Genomic DNA, 16947 nt, shown 5'->3' on the forward strand with positions numbered 1-16947 from the left:
TTATTTATTTTAGGTAAGCAAATAATTAAAAAAATGTGAATGTACAATTAATGCAAAGCTCCAAAAGAAAAATGAACCTCAGGTGTTGTATTATGTTTTGGAGGAACAAAGTTTATTGTTAGAGGATATGCTTATTCAGGTTTTGCAAATGATCTTGATAAAAGAAAACCTATTATAAGCTATGTGTTCATATTTGTAAGAGGAATAATAAGTTGGTTATCAAAGTTACAGACTGTTGTAGTTTTGTTTACTAAAAAAGTTGAATACATGGTATCTACATGCAAGTATGCAAGGAAGCAATGTAAATTCAAAGGTTAATGGAAGAACTCGAGCACAAGTAACAGAAGATACATGTGTTTTGTGAAAATTAGAGTGCATTGCATATCGCAAGGAATCTAACATTTCATTCCAAGATGAAGTTGTACTTTTCTCTTGTGAGGTTCTCCTAGTATTATTTTCTCCTATTATTAAAAGAGTATTATTGGTCTCTCCTTGTAATTAGAGAGAAGTTGTACTTTTCTTCAGTAAAAGTTTAGTTCAATATTTCTCTCGACTCTATTTTAGTTATAAATATTTATTATATATACTCTAATACCTAACACTTCAAATGTAAAAAAACTGCATGCTTTCAACAAAGCTTGTAATATGATGGAGGAAATTGGATGTTAAGAGTTTTTCCCTTTGCCATTCTCTTTGACTTTGTTCGTATTTCATGTTGATGAGGGGAGGAAAGCAGAAAGAAGGGGTTAATGATCTTGTTTGAAAGTTAATAATTAAATATGAGAAGGGTTAAGGATTTTTTTTAAACCTCCCAAAATCCTCTTAACCTTATTTTTTTAGTTCTCACATTTTCGAGGATTTTAGTGACTCATGTAACGAGGTTTATCATTTATATTTCTAGTTATTAGATTGAATATTTAGCATGATCTAAAGTTAGAATAACAAGAAAATAAAAAATATTTTTTTTAAAATGTAAGTTTTTAGAGTGAATTTTTTTTAAAAGTAAAAAAATATAAATTTTAAAAAATTAATTTTTAGAGAGAGGAAAATTTTATTTTTGTATTTTTTGAAAAAAAAAGACAAAAAAATATGAATAAAAAATATAAAAGGATAATAATATTATTTACATGTTAAACCGTCCATTATCATTTCCTCTTTATTAAACATTTAAACAAACAAGAGAGGAGTTTAACTCTCCTTCTTCCTTAAAACATTTTCTTTCTTCCCCCCTCTAAACTCCCAAATAATAAGATTTTTGGAAAGAATCATTACTAGGATCTTATTAAGGATTTCTTAAACTCTTGTGACAATTTTACACCAAGCTTATCATCCTTTTATTTTCTTCTTTCTTCATTAACATTATTTGTTGGTTCTCATCAAAGGTTAGTAAGAAAACTTCTTCAGTTCCTAGACACTCATCAAAACAAGATTGTTCATTTTGTTATTCTTTAATAAATAGGTTATCTCAATTGAAGTTGTACTATGAGTTGATTTCAATTTATCTCATTGAATTTATTTAATATTTCTTTATTTGCTTTGGTTATTTCTTTATGATTGTTTATCTTGTTATTCTTTCCTCTTTCAATTTAATCATTTTTTTGATTTATTTAAAAAAAATACATTGATAAAGAACCCATTAAAAGAATCTAAAATTTAATCTTAGATTACTCTTAAATTTATTTATTTGCTGGAAAAATCCACAATAAATAAATTGGATGCTTGGTGAGGCAATTTAAGTGTTTAGTGTGTCATTTTAAAGCATGTTATTACGTAGTGTACGTCATGTGTTCATGACTAATAATAACACGAGTAAAATTAATAATGCTGGTAATTCAAAGAATTCAAATGAGATTAATTATTCAAATCTAAAGAACAACAATGTGGTATAAATAGTTCTACCATAGATGTAGTGCCAATGGGGACACTAGTGACACCTTCATCACCAATAGTAAACCAATTAATGGTTATGTTGCCTAATCCTGATGTAGGTTGTAACACCCTAATATTTATTTAAATAATTTTTTTATATATATAGAAATATCATCAATTAATTGAGTAAAATAAGTAAAAAATCAATAAGTATATAAGAAACTTTTGTTTATGTAAGTTTTGAATTACTGAAATTGGATAAGATTTTAAAACTTCAATGCATACACATTTTTAAAAAAAAACTTAAATGTTATATTAACAATTAGTTATTAAATATTATACATATATTTTCTAATTCCTTCACAGTAAATTTATTAAAATGCTTTAACTCCAAATTAGTCACTTTTCTCAATATAATTACATAGAGTAAATAACTTTGAATAGGAACTTAATCAATAAGATTATTACAGTCCTCCCAAATAAACTAAAATTTTGTAGAATAGTTCTCTTCCTACATTCCTTGCAAGTATGACCCTATAACAGATCGACCTTCTTTACCTGAAAAATAGTTGTAAGAGTGAGCATCCCTTACCCACTAAATTTTAATTTATAAAAATAATGGAATCAACGCAGAAAGTATTTTCAAAAGCTACATATAATATGTTAGGAACATTCCATTTCTAACAAATTCATTCATATACATTATTTATCAATCAATCAATTAACATCCAAAGTACATGCATTCTTACTTCTTCTAATTTACCCATGTGATATAATTTCTTTTGTTATTTAAAGATGATTCCAGATTTTCCTGCGACACATCGCCTGAGCGAGCTCTATCTCGCTTGGACGAGCTGCTCCCCGTCTAGGTGAGCTCCCTTCTCGTCGAAGCGAGAGGACAATTGAAGAAATTCTATCCTTTCTCGCTTGAGCGAGAATGCTCCAGAACGCTCTGTCTAGAAAATATTTGTCTTGTTTGAGCGAAAAGTCCTACACAAAAACTCTTATTTTACCCAAAAAACAAGGATATAAAAATGAGGGTGTTACATAGGTCTAGTCAGAGACCTAAGTAAGATCCTCTATATGGTTTGCCTCCAAGATTTGTCCTACCAATTTTAGGAACTCATTATATGACATATGTCAATTCTTCTATAACAACCACGTCTCCTAGAAACCAAATAATTTTACTTAGAATAAGCTTTAATAATGGAACACAAGGACTCTAAGTATCCACTAACTATTTTACAAATGTTGTCTTGCAATATTTGAGACAACAAATGAATGAAACTAACCATATGATGGTCAATTTGTTAACACAATAAATGACTACAATAATAAATCAAATACTAAAAACTAACAATACTAATTATTAGACATTGGCAACACAAATGAGATGAATTGTTGACGTTTTTGGGCACTGCAAGATCATGTAGGCCAAGAGCCAAATCCTACCCCTAACCAAGATCAAAATGGTCCAATACAAGGCCAAAACAGTTCAAGGCCAGTAGAAAACCTCCATTTTAAGCAACCTATAATTATTTGAAATCAAAATATTGACTAAATGTTAGAAAGATTTTGATAAAATAATGTAGGAGACATCACTATCAAAATATTGTTAATATTATAAAACAGGTTCTAAATCAACATATTTTTAATGTTGGTTATATGAACGGACCTTATTTTGTTTCAACAATTTTTAAAATAGTTTTATAAGAAGCATTACCTCAGGTGTGGAAGGTTCACAAATTCTCCAAATTTGTTGGAGAATCCACTTTTAAGCACATTGAGATATGTTAATAATAAAGATTTAAAAATAAAATTGTTTGAAATTAAATTTATCACGTTACTCCTAAATTTGATATATAATTAGAATCATTTAGAAAAAAAAAATTTTACAAGTAATTCTTTTATAATAAAATTAAGGTTGATCTTGTAGACTTAGTTAATATTAAAAGAATATGAGTAATGAGTTTAACTCAAACTTCAAAATAAATTAATAACATGATTGTTAGTGATATAAATTACTCAAAATAGTTGATCAACCAATAATTAGAGAAATATATATATATATATAATTAAAAATTAATCAATTAATAATGATGAATTAAGTATTTATTTTCTATAAATAGGATAAAATATATCATTTTATGAATAATAAATAATATAAATCATTTTAAAAAAATTTAAAATTTACAAAACATTAAAATTAAAAAATGTAGACAATAACATTACATTGATAAAAATTAAAAACGTATTTTACTAATTTTATCCGATAGTCCAAAAAATTTAAATTAAATTTTGCTTAAAAAGGTACGAGAAAAAAACAAACGGAAAAATGTATGGTCATCACGTGTTAAAATTTACTGCTTCCCCTGTAGTTTTATTTAGCTTCCTACTATTTATAAGCTGTTATTTATACACTGTTGAGCTGTTTGGTCTCTCTTCAAACAACAGAACCGAACATCCTGAATCAAAGCTAGAGAAATTAGGGTTTTGCATCGTAGAGATGGCATTGTGCAACCGCGTCAGATCGGGGATTTCTCTCTTCTACAAATTAGGGTTTGTCAGTACACAGAGATCCACTCTCAATCGATCCCTCGCTGCCCCTTCCATTCTGGTAAGAAAATAGCAAACCAATCTGAATATATTTTTCCTCTGATTATTGCTAAATCCATGTTCGAGAACCTCCCCCATTGTTAAATTTTGAAATTTGTAATTTTTTTTGGAAAAAAAATTCCCCCTTTTTACGAGTGTGTGACCATAACCCCCTTTTATGCTAAATTCCCCCTTGTGTCTTTCGATAACTTACGCTGTGTTCTCTGTCTGAGATTCAGAAGTGAGTGAGGCAAAGTTAACTCAGATCATTGCATTTTCGTGTTTCAGCATATCTTGTTAGTGGCTGCATTTATTTAATTATTTATTTTTGGAATATTGTATCTTATGTTTGTGCAGGCCTCCAGAAATTATGCTAATGTGCCAGGGCTAAAGGATGACAAAGTTAAGGTAATCGGATATATTGGTCTTGAATTGTGCTTTCTTGTCTGTGGTTAATGGAAGGAAGAAAAGATTTGAAAAAACAGTGTACATTTGATTAGTTAAAACTGCTAGGACCAAATTGGATATATTTTTTATTAAATAGTTTGTTAAGTGGAGTGTTTCTATTATTATTTCATCATATAGAGTATTTCATTTGGGTCTGATCGAATGGTTGTAAAATGTTTTCCCCCCTGTTTTTGTCTGTTGTTATGGATAGATTGATCTGTTTTTATCCCTTGTCTTGTGCTTCTTTGTTTCTTTTTAGGTCCCTCTGGCTTTGTTTGGAGGTTCAGGAAACTATGCCTCTGCTTTGTATATTGCAGCGGTGAAGGCTAAAGCAGTGGACAGGGTTGAGTCTGAGATTCTGCAATTTGTTGAGGCAATAAAGAATAGTGATAAATTTTCACAGTTTATAAGGGACTTGTCTGTGGCTAAGGATGTTAGAGTAAAAGTCATCCAGGATGTTTGTGGTGAAGCTAAGTTTGCAGAAGTTACAAAGAACTTCCTTGGTATGATAAGCTTCCAATTATTATATTATAATTCTTAAAAGTTATTTTCACATTTTCATTTCTATGATAAATTACCGATATCCACGATAGATTAATATTCCTTTACCAAATAATTTTTCCATTCTAATGTGTATTGGTTAATTTGGTTTAGATGGAACACTGAAGTTTTCAAGGCTGTATCTTTGACCCTATATATAATGGATTGAGTGAGTTTTTTTATCATGCAGAGGGACTATATAACTTTGATGTATTTTGAGCCTTGTTGTCTTTGGATCTGTGTTCTATTAGTTTCTCTAATTTGAAACATATAGAGTATTAGGGCCCAGAATGAGTCATTGGGTGCAAGAGGGGAAATGGTAAAATATATAGAGTGGTATTAGGATCCTGGGATTTGTAATGGAAAATAAAGGAAATTGTATTGATTAAATGGAAGGATTACAGAGTAAATATTCTGGTATGCATAAACCCTAACCAACATGAATAATGTAAGAAGCAAAGGATTTTTTCTCATAAACTTTTCACATTCACCTATTGTACTTCCTGTTTAACTCTTCTACTTGAATTTTCTCTTTTGTTCATGTATATGTCTGTATTTGGACCTGTTATGTGAGTGTGAGCTAAGGAACTTTTGCTCTTGTACTGTTACATTTATAAGTATGACCAATTCTCATGTTACTCTAGTTCCTACCTCAGCTTAAAGACTCAAATTAATTTACACCAATGGTCTGATAAAGTTTATCTGTGATCTTACTAACTTCTGAATTCTGGAAATTTCATTCCTCAAATTTCCATTTTCATGTTGATAATTGCTAAATGTTTGTTAGTTCCTGTCATCTTCAACTTACTGTGTTCATAGACCTTATCTGTAAAAATCACCTAGATTACTTTGTGTGAATTATAAATAAAATTACACCTTTGCAATAATTACATAAAAAGGAAAAAAAGGGGCTGAAATTATGGTGTAGCAGAAAGGAATCTAGCAGCATACCCTGGGAGATTAGTTTGTCTGAATTATAAATAAAATTACACCTTTGCAATAATTACATAAAAAGGAAAAAAAGGGGCTGAAATTATGGTGTAGCAGAAAGGAATCTAGCAGCATACCCTGGGAGATTAGTCTCTCACTGGGTGTGAGATTACTCTGGGAAATCTAAAAGTAGGAATCTTGTGGAGTAATCATTTATTACTTTTCTTGGTCATAGGAATCGATAGATGTGTATATCAGTGGGTCATATTGTTCACAAATATGGCAATTACCGATTACTTGTTTTTTTTTTTTTACTGCCCCCCTAAAGTATGATGACATTGTTTAATAATAATGTTAGTCTTCATGGTGACATGCCATGGTACTTGGATATTTCAAATTTTTGGTTGTATTGGAAGACTGGTAGTTATTTGGCTTCCCCTTTTGTAACACTTAAAACAATTTCATTTATCTAAAACTACTTAGATGCTACATTATTTTCCAGTTTTCCTGACACAGTTTCATTGATTTATTTTTTGTTGTGAAGTTATTGTTGCTGAGAATGGAAGGCTTAAACACATAGACTACATTGCGAAGAGGTTTGCAGAGCTGGCAATGGCATACAAGGGAGAAGTCAAAGCGACTGTGACTACTGTTGTTGTAAGTATGACTGGAATTGATAATAACTACTGGGAATTAATAATTACTATTAGGAGCAGTCATGTATTATTAAATATAACTGTAGTATTAATTGTCATGTTGGCTGATCTGTAGAAGTATATAAGTATATCATATGCACTGTAGGAAAATAGACAGTTGAGTTGTGTATTTGGAAGTTCTTTGGACAGAGTTATTCACTGTAGGACTTTTTAAAACTCCGGGATACCTTCTGCTGTAACTATAGTATTTGTTAAATGTAATGCAGCATATTAATATTTGTATTTCAATTGCAGAATTTAGGTCCATAATTTTGTCAATATGATAATTGGACTTGATATTGTGATGTGGGTTAACTTTTGTAGATGTAATTGTCAGCACTACTTATCTCAATTAAGTTTTGATTTTAAAAAGAAACTGAAGATGGCGTTTATACATGTAATTTAAAATTTAAATTCAGCATAGCATTCATGTTGAAACTACTGGAAACAGTGGCTCTCCACCACTTTCACTGTTCTCATTCTTTATCCTTCATGGTTTCTGAGTACCATCACTTTGTTTGTGCTGCTTAATCCACTTGTTTTTAGGGTTATGTTAGCAAATTACACATTCGGGGAGTATTTTAACAAATTCACATTGTAGCTTGCTAAAATATTCCTAAAAGCAAGTGAGGATTCCACTTAATTTTAGGAGTATTTTAACAAGATATACTTTTGGGAGAATTGTCAACAAATTTGAAGTGATAACTTTTTAACATATTTATGAAAAACAAAAGGTATTATATTAACAAAAACCTATATTTATGCTGCTCACATGTCATTGGTGCAAAGCTTTACTGCTTCATATTTTTCTATAGTAAACTGTCTGAATGCTCATGCTTATTGATGGCAGTGTATGTTGGTGTGTTTATGAAATTATATTAGCATTGGCTTTTGAATGATTGACTGGATATGTGATATGAAGTTATCTCATTGAAAAATTGTGTGAAAAGTTACTCCGTTTGCTAACTTACTATACTTTCATACCAGCCTCTTCCCGCTGAAGAGGAAAAGGCACTGAAGGATACTCTTCAAGAAATCATTGGTTCGGGGGCAAAGGTTAATCTTGAACAGAAGGTATTAGTGTGGTATCTTCCCCCTCCCCCCCTCCTTCCGGTGTGTGTGCACATGTATTTGTGTGCCTTCTTGTTGACATTGTTAACTTTGGTTTTTCAGATTGATCCAAGCATACTTGGTGGTCTTGTGCTGGAATTTAGCCAGAAAGTCTTTGACATGTCTATTAAGACAAGGGCACAACAGATGGAGAGGATGCTTCGAGATCCCATAAATATTACCAATATCTAAAAGAGCAATTTTCTCCTGGCAATCTGTCATCAATGTTTAAAGGAAGAAGTATTACATTCTTGTTTATAAGTTGTGGGGATCTGGATTTTAATGGGATGGAATGCCATCATTTTGCAAATAAAAGCTACCTCTTTCCAACTTTTTGTTATGCTTCGTTGTCATTTTAATGCATCTGAATATATTTTTTGGGCCTTTTAAGGTCTTAACTACTGTTATCCATTGGTATTAGTTTGATCATTCCAAGGATTGCAGACTTCAAATTATATATGTTGCCCTTGTACCTTCTTAGGGGTTGCTTGTCATAATCTGGATGATTATATGTGAATGATGCTTCCTAATACAGACTAAGTAAAAGATGAAGCTGTATGTAGTCGTTGGATGGTTAACTATTAATTATTAGCATTAGATTCAACAGCCAATTTTTGCGATTATCTTGCAATATGTTTTTGGTTAACTCTTTTTAGGATTTATTTTACTGTTAGGAGTTTCTGTATTGAATTTACAATTTTAAATTTTTTAACGTGTTTTCAAATACATATTAAGTATGGTTGTAGTCTTGAATTTAGGATTTGATTTTTTCAAATGAGATAAATTAAGAAAATAATAATTTGTTTACCGTTAATTTAAATTGTGTTATAAAATACTTTATAAGGTATCTTTGCAATTTTTTTTTTTGTTTTTCTACTTTAGGCTGTTAAATCTTGAATTTTTTATTTGAATATTTTTAAACTCGGATCATATTGCATCCAGCATGTGATAAGTTTAAAGTGCTCTTTCCTGGGGAGGTTTGCTACTGATCCATAAAAATGATTCCAGTGCCAGTAGATTTTTATTTATTATTATTTTTTCAATTTCCTGCATTCTCTTTATGAGGATCTCCAGAATGTCCCCAATCATCTTTCTCAGGATTGTGTTTCTTGAAAATGGAAAAACACATGCAGATAATTTTGGTTTCGAGAAATTTATTGGATGAGGTACGTACAGTTTGATCTGATGTTCTCTTACAAGGAAGACAATTGACTTTTTAAAATTGTGGTTGGTAAATATGTTAACTTTCTGGGATAAATTTTGCATAAACGGTACTGGGGCGAAACGTGCATGATGTTTTATCACATGATCAGGCAATTGAGAGGTAAAGCGACAACATTGGGTCATAATTAGTTCATGAAATACAATCGTGTTACCTCAGCTCTCAGTTGAATCAAATCAGTTACTTTGCCAAAATGGAAGAGGTTTAAATGAGTTGTAGCTATGACTTGTTTGTTTCAGCATAAATGTATTTAGATTATACGTTTCTGCAGATTGCAATGAAATGAGTGCTACAGAGGATGCTCATGCAAATTATGATCCACCTCTATATAATTGAAATTCATGTAAATAACAAATACATTGCACAAGACAAAAAAGTTTGTGTAATCTTTCTTATAAAAAGCTATGGGGCATCACCAGAAAAAAAATAAAAAAAAAGGTCATTTAGTCCCTTGAGATTATAAATGCAGAAAAATTTAATTTCTTCATGTAGAGTTAAACAAATTAACTCTTCTAAAGTGAAGAAGTGTGTAAAGAGAAAAAGTGAATGTCTATTCATCCTTAATTTGAATTCAAGCATTTTGTATATATAATTAATTTTAAATTAATGGTGGATAGACTCTTTCAATTTTTTATTTTTTTACTTTAAAAGAATTAATTCCTTGAGTTAATGTTTTTAGAATTAATTTGAGTCAATAATAATAATTTTGTCGCAAATTAGATTGATACATTATTTGTTTTGAGTAAACCTTCACTTTAATCTCTTATATTTTAAATTTTATTCTTTAAAATTAACAATCGTCAACTACGTTAGTCTACGTCGTTAAAAGACATTAAAATTAAACAAGAAAATGATGATTTGTTATATTAGGTGACAGGTAGCAATGACACAAAACAACATTGTTTTAAAATATTTTAAATATATATCATTTTCGTCTTTGAATTTTAATATTTTTGGACAATAAGGTCTCCTCTTTGTCTTCTACTTTTTCTATGGAATTTTCTTTCTTCTTCTAACCAGTGGTATAATGATATTCACAATGTTCTTCCATCTTGAATTTTCTCACTTAAACTACTAGTGAAACTCTCGCAATCCCTTATAATGATTTTTCTATGGTTCAAAACCTCTTTGAGATTAACAAGGGATAAATTATCATAATTTATTTCTAACATATCAATGGAAATGCTAATTTTATTTTTCTTACAAAAGAGAAAAAATATATTATGAAAGAAAGAGAAGTAGAAGACAATGAGAAACCTTGTTGTCTAAAGATATTAAATTTTTTTGACAAAAATAATATATTTTTAAAAAATTCTAGAATGACATTGTTTTTGTGTCATTAGGATGTGTTATTTAATGTGACAAATCATCATTCTTACTTAATTTTAACGTTTTTTAACAACAAAACTAACATAATTTACTATTATTAATTTTAAAAACTAAAATTTAAAATTTAAGAGGCTAATTATAGATGAGTTAGTACCCGATTTGTTTTTTATTTTATATTTTACTATTATTCAGTGACTAAAGAAGTAATTGTTTCAAGTTTGAAATCTGGAGAAATTATTTAGTGACAGTTTTTCTTTTTTTTTTTTCAATGACCAAATTGAATAAAGTGAATTTTTTTTCAGGAATCAAATCGGGGTTTACTCTAAAGAAAATTACTTGGCAACTAGAGTATTTTAACTGGTACGGTTCATCCCGAAGAGAAGCCGAGTGGATACCATATATAAAGTCTTCAGCTTCTTACAGTGAAAGCTAATCTGGATGATGCTTGATACTTGAGGCTTGTTTGTTTGTAGAATTATGGGTTTATGCCTATGTAACTTTTCTTTCCACCTGAGTTTTGTTAAAAATTTCCTTGTTCGGAATAATTTTTGTTTGGTTGTAAACTAAAACAGGGAGGGAACTTAACATGTGGAATTGGATGACACAAGTTTAGTCATGAATCAATTTCTCTTTATGCACTTGTTTTATGTCCCCTCGATGATTATTTAATCCATAAATCTACAAAGATAGAGAGGAAGAAAAGACAGTTGGATATTGTATCTTGCCTTTTTTTCGTGTGTATTAAAATTGGTGAGCCTCAACCTTGTACTTCCGTGTTTCTTTCCGAGTATTCTCACTTTTTAGCTCATGATTTTTTGTTTTAAAGTACAACCACTTTTTGGTCTTGACATTCTAGTAACAGATTCTTAGTATGTTGTACAAGGTGTAACACATAATACCCAGATGAGTTGTTTTTTCTTGTCTTCGTAACAAAGCAGAATGTTGCTTGGGACACCCTCATAAGCATTAAGAGGATTTTAGTTTATTGGTTTTCCCCCCTTCTTTTCCCTCTTCTCCTGGACAGCTGTTGATCGGAAAAATGATGCTTTTGAAACATTGGAGTATATTGAGAGGTTTCTGCCTCACTTTTTCTCAGAAGATTGTGGAAGTCTCTATCAGAACAGAGATTTGGGAGAGTGAATAACTATATTGCCCTTGCAATATCTAGGAATTGACAGAGACTCCCACATGTGTATGTGATTTTGAATTGGACTGTGACTGATATTTTAGTTTCATGAAATTTTTTCTGTAAAATAATTGGCTTGTCTAAAGGGTAATTAGGTAATGGAAAGGGAATCACTCTGGGAGATAAACTTTTGACAGCTAGGAAGAAAAGGACGGCTTATAGAATGTGTCCATATTTTTATCCACAGACTTGAAAAATTTTATGACATGTGTCTTGCTAATTAGTTGAAGTTTCAGGTTGATATTTCTATTTGGTAAAAACAAGTTCAATTTACATTTTATTTGAAAGCTGTACCAGGAGATACTTTCTTGGAATTGTCCTGGCACGTTGTACAAAGCCAAAATGTTGTCACTGTTTTCTAATGCATATTAAGACTACTAACACATATAAAATTAGATTACTAGAAAAAAAATTAATTTGAATAAAATGATGGATACTGTATTAAAAAAGAAGTTCTGTAACAAAATAATAAGGAATATATGGGAAAAGAGGCATGGTAAGGTAGTTACTATGGATAAGAAATACACGTATAGTCCTTGAATGACAAGCAGAAGTCCTTGTCAAAGATGGAACATGAAGTAAAATAACCAAAATTTAACCATTCAATTAAGTTATCTTAACGTTGTATAGGAACTCCAGACCCATCATTTACCTTTCTTCTTTGGCCAAGTAGTAGACAAGAATAATCTTCTAATTGATATAATTAATCCCCATTCATAGTATCTTTAATGATGCAACGAACTTTTAACAAGAACTACTGATTTATAATAGTCTTCAAAGTACTGCAACTTAATTGCCATTGTCCTCATTGAGCAGTAACTTGTGCAGGTTAAAAGTGAAATTTTTTGTACTTAACAGCTCAAAGTCATGATAAAATCTTGTAAGTCATGTTTCATGTTTGACAAAATGAGAGCCATATTCTCCAATGGATGGCTATGATAAAATTATGACATGAAAAGAAAAAAAGGATATTGCTTTGTTGGGAGATGTTCATTGTTTGCTTCAGAAGTATGCCAATAAGTGGTTAGCCCCCCTAATGAAACTCATGCAAAGAATGTAAGTTACACACAACTATTAAAGAAATTGAAAATTAACATTTTGTCAAGCGTGCAACACTTTTCCCATTAAATTAAAATCACAATAGGTAGCACAGTCCTCTCTCTCTCTCTAGTCTCAACACACGTGAATTTGAAGTTTAAAGCCTATATTGAGAGAGAGAGAGAGAGAGAGAGAGAGAGAGAATTATATGAAGTGGAAGCAAAATTGTTTCTGTTGCATACAATAAAAGATGATGATTACCTTGTGAGTGAAGTAAAATGTATTGAAAAAGACAAGAATTGAGTCAAAGACAAGATGACCAACCATCCTTCTCTGTTTCTCTGATCACTCTCTCTTTCTTTGGGTTAAGGAGGTCCCCCTCCAATCCGTTTTCCACTCTACCTATCATCCAACAAACACAATCCCATTTCTTTCTCTCTCTAACACACACATATTCATATTTTAAGCAAACCCCACAACCATCAGTGTCATCATTATTTACCATTCCCACCCCATGAAGCCTTCTCTCTGTCTCTCAAAATCATCATTCACCTATATAGCTTTCTCATAGATCTCCATCACAACTCACTTAATAAAAGAAGAAATCAAAGGCCTCAAAGCCTTCACACATTTCATAGCTCTCATACCCCATCAACACTAGACTCTGTAGCTGGCTGGTAAATGAGGAAACCTGATCTCATGGCCAAAGACAAAATGAACAACAACAACAACAATAACAACAGCAACATTAAGAGCAAGCTAAGAAAAGGGTTGTGGTCACCTGAGGAAGATGAGAAACTCATAAGGTACATGATAACTAAGGGACAAGGTTGTTGGAGTGACATTGCTAGAAATGCTGGTCTTCAAAGGTGTGGTAAAAGTTGCCGCCTGCGTTGGATCAATTACTTGAGACCTGATCTCAAACGTGGTGCATTTTCACCCCAAGAGGAAGAACTCATCATTCATTTGCACTCCATTCTTGGCAATAGGTACCTTCTCTCTCTCCATTTTCACCCCCTTCCTTGCATTGCTATAGTTTCATCTTACAACATCCACTTCAACCTACTATTCAGTATTAATATAAGACTATATACTAAGATCAGCTCGAAAATTAAACTTTCCTAGAAAAACCAAAATGGGTAAACAAAAAAGGTGCAATGTCATTGAAGTTTAATTTAACTTGTAAAGGGTACGATAAGTCCTTTAGAACATTATTGTCAGAACCTTACATTTTGTTTTACGATGAATACTTCATTGATAGATATCCAAACGAAATGCTGAGTGTAAAATGTCTTGTAAAGGCAAAATATATTGACAGTTCTTATTTATCCCCTCAATTCTTTTAAATGATATATAGATCTTGATTTTCCAGCTACATGTTCATTTTACAATTTAATTAAAGTTATAGTTTATTTTAGTATTAAGTGAAAAAAAAAAATCGGATTGAACAATTCCGTGACCCCCCTTCTATAACACCTCATATTTAAGTTCTTAAAAATTTTTAGATATAAAGAATGATTCAGCAATTTCTTTATTGGGAAATTGAATTACATACACAAGGTTGAGATCAACTTGGATCATAACTACATAAAATGACGTAGCCTAAAAGTTTGTCACGGTTTTCGCCTTAGCTATCGTGGTCTAGCCTTCTACTTAAGGATTGCCTGACCCATATAATACATTGACTATTCACTAGTAATCTTTGAAAATCTCCGCTAACCCATCAATTATTAAATATTAGTGCCTTGTATTCATCAAGTTATCTAGTGTATCATTTAGACGTTAACAATACAATTTTTTTTATCACAATTTTTATTATTGATTGGAATTTGTTGAGACTCAAAATTATATAAATCTCCTTAATCCTTATTGAATACATTACTCCCATAATTTTATAAATTCTAATAAATTTTCACCACTATTAAACAATGTATTAAAATTATATTGACATATATTTATTTTGTACTATTTTCAATTGTAACATGTATATATATTTTGAAAAGTAATATGAGAAAATATTTATTATTATATAAAGTTGATTTATTATAAGAATTTATAAGAATTATTAAGTGATATAAGTGTTAGTGATCGGTTGTTATTGTCTTTTAGCTTTTTTTTTAATTTAATTTTTTATTTTATCTTTGTCTTTTTAACCATTTTCACTGTGTAAATTTCAGATGGTCTCAGATCGCAGCTCGTCTCCCGGGTCGCACAGATAATGAGATAAAGAATTTCTGGAACTCAACACTGAAGAAAAGATTGAAACTGAACAATAATTCCAATTCATCACCAAACAACAGTGACTCATCAGAACCTAGAGATGTCATGGGTGGGATGATGGCCATGAATGAGCATGATCTTATGACCATGTGCATGGACTCCTCTTCATCAACATCAACATCATCCATGCAATCCATGCATGCCATGGTCTTAGCTGACCAATTTGATCCCTTTCCCTTGTTGTCCAACCGTTATGACATGACCGGTGCAGCTGGGTTCCCTGACAACATGGCTGCATGCTTAACCCAAGTTGGTATGGTAGATGATGGGGTTCATGGGGATTATTGTGGGATATTGGAACCTAATAAAATGGGTTTAGAAAGTGACTTTTCCCTTCCTCCACTAGAAAGTAGAAGCATTGAGGACAATAGTAGTATCCCAATTGATGTGAAAAGCCATAACAACCACTTCAATAATAGTTGCTTCAATAACACTGATCATCAAATTCAGAGCTCCAACGACAATGTAGAGGACTTGTTTGGATTTGAAAATCATGGGCAAGGGGAAAACTTGAGAATGGGAGAATGGGACTTTGAGGGTTTGATGCAAGACATGTCATATTTTCCTTCCCTTGATTTCCAAGCTTGAACTTCAAATCTCCTCCTTTGGAATTCCCATTCTTCCACAGCACCCTCTCTCTCTCTCTCTCTCTCTCTCTCCTTCCAATCTTCTTTTTTTTCAAAATATAAACAAACATAAACATACCCTTTTGCTTGTTATATCTTTATCTTGTTGTTACTCGTTGTTTCTTCTTTTCTTGTTTTACAAAAATTGTAACCCAATTGTCAATTGTACTAGATTTAGTTCTGCAATGAAAATTGCAGCATACACGTGTATAGGGTGGGCCTGGGATATCATTTCTTGCGTCGTTTGTGGCCTGGTGGTTTCCTTGTGAAGTACTTCAATTTGTGTCATTTTTCGGGAATAGGTTGGTGCAATAATCGTCAAAGAGAAATGTGAATAGTCATAATTTTAGAAATGTCAAGAGCAAAATAAAGCTTAGTTGAAATTGTATGTAGCATTGTGTATAACACAAGGAATAATGTGGAGTTGCGAGTTGTTATTTAGTGCCAAGTAATATAGATTTAGTATACAACAAGATGTAAACACATCAATAAATATCAACTTTTAAATTCATTCGCTCCTCTTTCTCTCTCTTTGCCGCTGTGATTATTCTCCTAGCATTTGCTAGAAAGAGGGAATTGTAAATTAAGGAAAATTCATGTTAAATTTGAAAACCAAATTATGTTGTTGACACATCTAAGTTATCCTGTCAATTTATATTTTTGTCATATCTCTAAATTTCACCTGTGTCACCTCGTTAATTTTCTTCTCATTTTTTAAATTTAGTTTATTTTACTGTATATTTCATTAAACTGACGTCACACATGTATAGTCACATTATTCGTAAAATTGTACTCTTTATTTATTACTACCTCTAATCCAACACAAGGGATCCCTTTACCAATTTTACAAAATTTAAAGAATTTAATTTGTGGTATTACATTTATCTATAATTTATATATTATAATTACCTTTAAAATTATTGTCTTCATTATTTTAATTTTCGTCGAATTAATTATATAACGTATCTCCATGCTAGTAATGATTTTTCGTTTTCCATGTGAAGAGGCAAAATAAATGAGCGAGATCCTCGTGAGAAAGATAGAGTTGAAGAATTTAATTTAATGCATTTACTATTTATT

At 31.0% G+C, this 16947-nt stretch overlaps 2 protein-coding genes across 2 annotated transcripts; both read left to right on the plus strand.

The window, feature by feature from the left end:
- The first annotated feature begins 4283 nt into the window (after positions 1-4283).
- Positions 4284-9817, plus strand: LOC113854970 (ATP synthase subunit O, mitochondrial). The gene is made up of 6 exons (XM_027486348.1): positions 4284-4486; positions 4822-4872; positions 5171-5414; positions 6926-7038; positions 8064-8150; positions 8250-9817. The coding sequence occupies exons 1-6, from the start codon at positions 4376-4378 to the stop codon at positions 8376-8378; spliced, it is 735 nt and encodes a 244-aa protein (XP_027342149.1). The 5' UTR covers positions 4284-4375; the 3' UTR covers positions 8379-9817.
- Positions 9818-13569: 3752 nt separating this feature from the next.
- LOC113855617 (transcription factor MYB83) lies at positions 13570-15829 on the plus strand. The gene is made up of 2 exons (XM_027487248.1): positions 13570-13950; positions 15139-15829. Exons 1-2 carry the CDS (start codon positions 13643-13645, stop codon positions 15827-15829), a joined length of 999 nt encoding a protein of 332 aa, XP_027343049.1. The 5' UTR covers positions 13570-13642.
- The last annotated feature ends 1118 nt before the right edge of the window (positions 15830-16947 follow it).

The sequence above is a fragment of the Abrus precatorius genome, unplaced genomic scaffold (assembly GCF_003935025.1).
Source record: "Abrus precatorius isolate BTA unplaced genomic scaffold, Abrus_2018 Scaffold11, whole genome shotgun sequence".
NCBI classification, from domain to species: domain Eukaryota; kingdom Viridiplantae; phylum Streptophyta; class Magnoliopsida; order Fabales; family Fabaceae; genus Abrus; species Abrus precatorius.

Coding starts and splice junctions, on each gene's coding strand:
- LOC113854970 (XM_027486348.1), top strand. CDS start 4,376: ATGGCATTGTGCAACCGCGTCAGATCGGGGATTTCTCTCTTCTACAAA. Junction 4,487..4,821: donor TCGCTGCCCCTTCCATTCTG/GTAAGAAAATAG, acceptor ATGTTTGTGCAG/GCCTCCAGAAATTATGCTAA. Junction 4,873..5,170: donor TAAAGGATGACAAAGTTAAG/GTAATCGGATAT, acceptor GTTTCTTTTTAG/GTCCCTCTGGCTTTGTTTGG.
- LOC113855617 (XM_027487248.1), top strand. CDS start 13,643: ATGAGGAAACCTGATCTCATGGCCAAAGACAAAATGAACAACAACAAC. Junction 13,951..15,138: donor CACTCCATTCTTGGCAATAG/GTACCTTCTCTC, acceptor TGTAAATTTCAG/ATGGTCTCAGATCGCAGCTC.